Source organism: Agrilus planipennis, unplaced genomic scaffold, assembly GCF_000699045.2.
Source record: "Agrilus planipennis isolate EAB-ADULT unplaced genomic scaffold, Apla_2.0 scaffold197, whole genome shotgun sequence".
NCBI classification, from domain to species: Eukaryota; Metazoa; Arthropoda; class Insecta; order Coleoptera; family Buprestidae; genus Agrilus; species Agrilus planipennis.
In genome coordinates, this window is record NW_020438945.1 from 10,964 (window position 1) to 13,894 (window position 2,931).

The 2,931-nt window shown below is 29.5% G+C and overlaps 1 protein-coding gene across 1 annotated transcript; it reads left to right on the forward strand.

Annotated features, from left to right (window-relative positions):
• Nucleotides 1–680: 680 nt before the first annotated feature.
• On the forward strand, nucleotides 681–2,212 carry LOC108738782 (ELMO domain-containing protein 2). Its single transcript, XM_018472363.2, has one exon. It carries the CDS (start codon nucleotides 846–848, stop codon nucleotides 1,983–1,985), a length of 1,140 nt encoding a protein of 379 aa, XP_018327865.1. The 5' UTR covers nucleotides 681–845; the 3' UTR covers nucleotides 1,986–2,212.
• The last annotated feature ends 719 nt before the right edge of the window (nucleotides 2,213–2,931 follow it).

The window sequence follows — 2,931 nt, forward strand, 5'->3', positions numbered from 1 at the left end:
AAACAATATTTAAATATATAATTAACTTAGGCTCAATAGCAAGTAATGTGATAACAGAACGATAAAAAGTAATGCATAAATGGATTCCTATGTGGTGATACAATAGACCACAAGTTGTAATATCGTTTTTAATCGATTGTTACATTAAATACAAGCTTTTGTCAACTCACAAGTTGACCTCTTAATTCTGCAATAGTCTATAAGATATTTACACCGTCACACACAGGTAAGGGTTATATAAATTACTTTTTCATTAAAAAGTAACACTGAATTCAACACACCCATTTCAAATAAACAGGAGGTCAAATTAATAATCTAAATAATTATCATTATCTAACTATTTAATAGTTTCTTCAAATTGTTTAATATTAAATTAAGAATGCACAATGAGGTTGTGTAAGTATAAATAAGAAAAAGTGAACGTTTGATTGCAAAAACAGTTCATTCACCAAATTCAAATAATCCTACCTTTTGATACAATTTCTTAGCGTGCATACTGGTCACAGCTTTATTTTTCACTATATTTATTCATTGGATTTATTTAAAAATGTCTAATAATTTATGGCCTGAATGTATAGTTTCACTACGCGCACGCGTATTAGTAATACCAATGTAATATAATTTAAATGACATTTGCAATAAATAATATAAAATACAAAGATAAATTTCGCTTGTTAGTATAGCTCTCTCTGAAAACATGTCTGATACGTCATCCGTTGGTATTAATTAAATTATGATAGCTTCAATAGTTTCCGGATACACGACTGAGCAAGATCAGTTTTCATAGATAATAAATATACAAAGAGTATATAATCAGTACTGGTGTGAATACGAAAAACATATCAATGTTTGGCAAGGAGATGTCAATGAGACAAACGTCAGTCGTTCAGCAGCATAACCTCAATTTTTTGAATTTTAGATATTACAGACTTTTTATATTTGTTGTGTTGATTTCGTTGCTCGGCTACACATTTAGTTCGAATAACAACAGCAATGTTACTAACAAAAGCATATGTTTATTATATCGACATTTCATTCTAAAACGATTCATGGCCATGTTTTCGTTGTGGTTATTAATAAAATCGTGGCTACATTCCCTTTTTAAATGGTTTTTACGTACAACTACAAAGCTTTGTGAACTTCAAAGAATATGCTATGGTCACATGCGTGGTGCTGGAAGATTTATAAATACTGAACGGTCTTTAAATGCTTCGAAAAGTCCGACAATAAAAAAACTTGTTGCTCATTTAAATGAAGTAAGCGATAATCAACGCTTTCTTGGGGAGAATAAAGAAGAACTGATTAAGAAGTCTGTTAAGACAATTCTTTTAGTAAAGAAAATTACTAGAAAAATTCACCCCCAATTTGTTCAAAGCTTCTCAGAGTGTATTGATTATATATGGAGTTACAAGCAAATGTTAGCTGAAGTAGAAGTTTTGAGAAAAACGCCTTATGATGCAGACAATTTAGAACATGAACGAAGACTTGATGAACTGTGGCATCTTTTAATGCCAAATCAACCTCTTGAATGTAGAATTACTAAGCAATGGCAGGAAATTGGCTTCCAGGGTGATGATCCAAAAACTGATTTTAGAGGAATGGGACTGTTGGGTCTGGAAAATCTACTATACTTTTCAAGAGAGTACAATCAACATGCAAGGCATGTACTTTCTCATGCTCAGCATCCAACATTTGGTTATACCTTTGCAATAGTAGGTATAAATCTTACATCAATGGCATTGCAGCTGTGTAGAGATGGTGATGCAAGAACATATTTTTATAATAAAAACGTTCCTAGCATTGTTCAATTTCACAAATTTTATTGTTACTTGTTTTATGAATTTGATAGGTTTTGGATTGAGTGCAAACCTAAGAATATTATGGAATTTTCATCTATAAGAGATAAGTTTGAATTTAATATCAGAAAAGCACTTGAAGACCACTCTGCTGCATTCAAATTGAATGTTACTATTGACAATGTTTAATTATGATAATTGGTATTATTATTTTTCAGGTATAGTGTGTAATAGTTTTTTGAGTTTAAGAAAATATTTTATACTTAAATTTGTAGTTATACGTTATCTCCCTCATACATACACTAAAATGTGTATTATATATTTTTTATTACATGTACTGCCTTTTGTTTTAATTAATAAGTAATATTTCAATGTTTGTCAAATAAGTACAAGAAATAAAACTTACTACTTAAATACATTTTTCCTCTAAATTTAAATAGAAAAAGATTTTCCAAGTATAAAGAATAACATCCTTTTTGCGAATATTATATGCATTAATAATCGCATTAATGGAAGACTAATGATAAAACAAATACAAGTTTTGTTCTACTCTTACAGCATAATACAAAAACATTATTCTAACGTTACATAATGGTCCGCCCCTTAACTCTTTTTCAATTTCATCGACATTAAGAACTGAATAGCACGATTTTATTCATTTATCTGTACGTACGCGATGAATGAAATAGCACTATCTCTCTTCAAAACTTTCCGTATTAAGCAAACTAACATTAAAGCTGAATTAGAAAATTTAGGAAATTTATCAGATAAAATAAGTTTCTTTCTATAGATACAATAACATGTATTTGAAAAGTTTTTCTGCTTTTCATTTTTTTTTTACTCTTCTTTGTGCGGCGATATGCTTAGTCCAGTTGAATATGTCTATAGTAAATTAGTTTATTAACAGTGGATCAGAAAGCGCCACCTTCCAAAGTTCACTATGAGAAGGCGGAGTTTTATGCAATAAGAGAAATAAAGGCATAATTAAAATAATAAAAAAAAACATTTAATCGTCCCTAATACCGCTAATTTTCCTAATAATTACCTGAAATAGCTTTTTATAACATTACTAATAACCGTGTTATTAATCAGTTATTTTATATGACGTTGAAAGAATTGACCTTGTCAGAGGTTA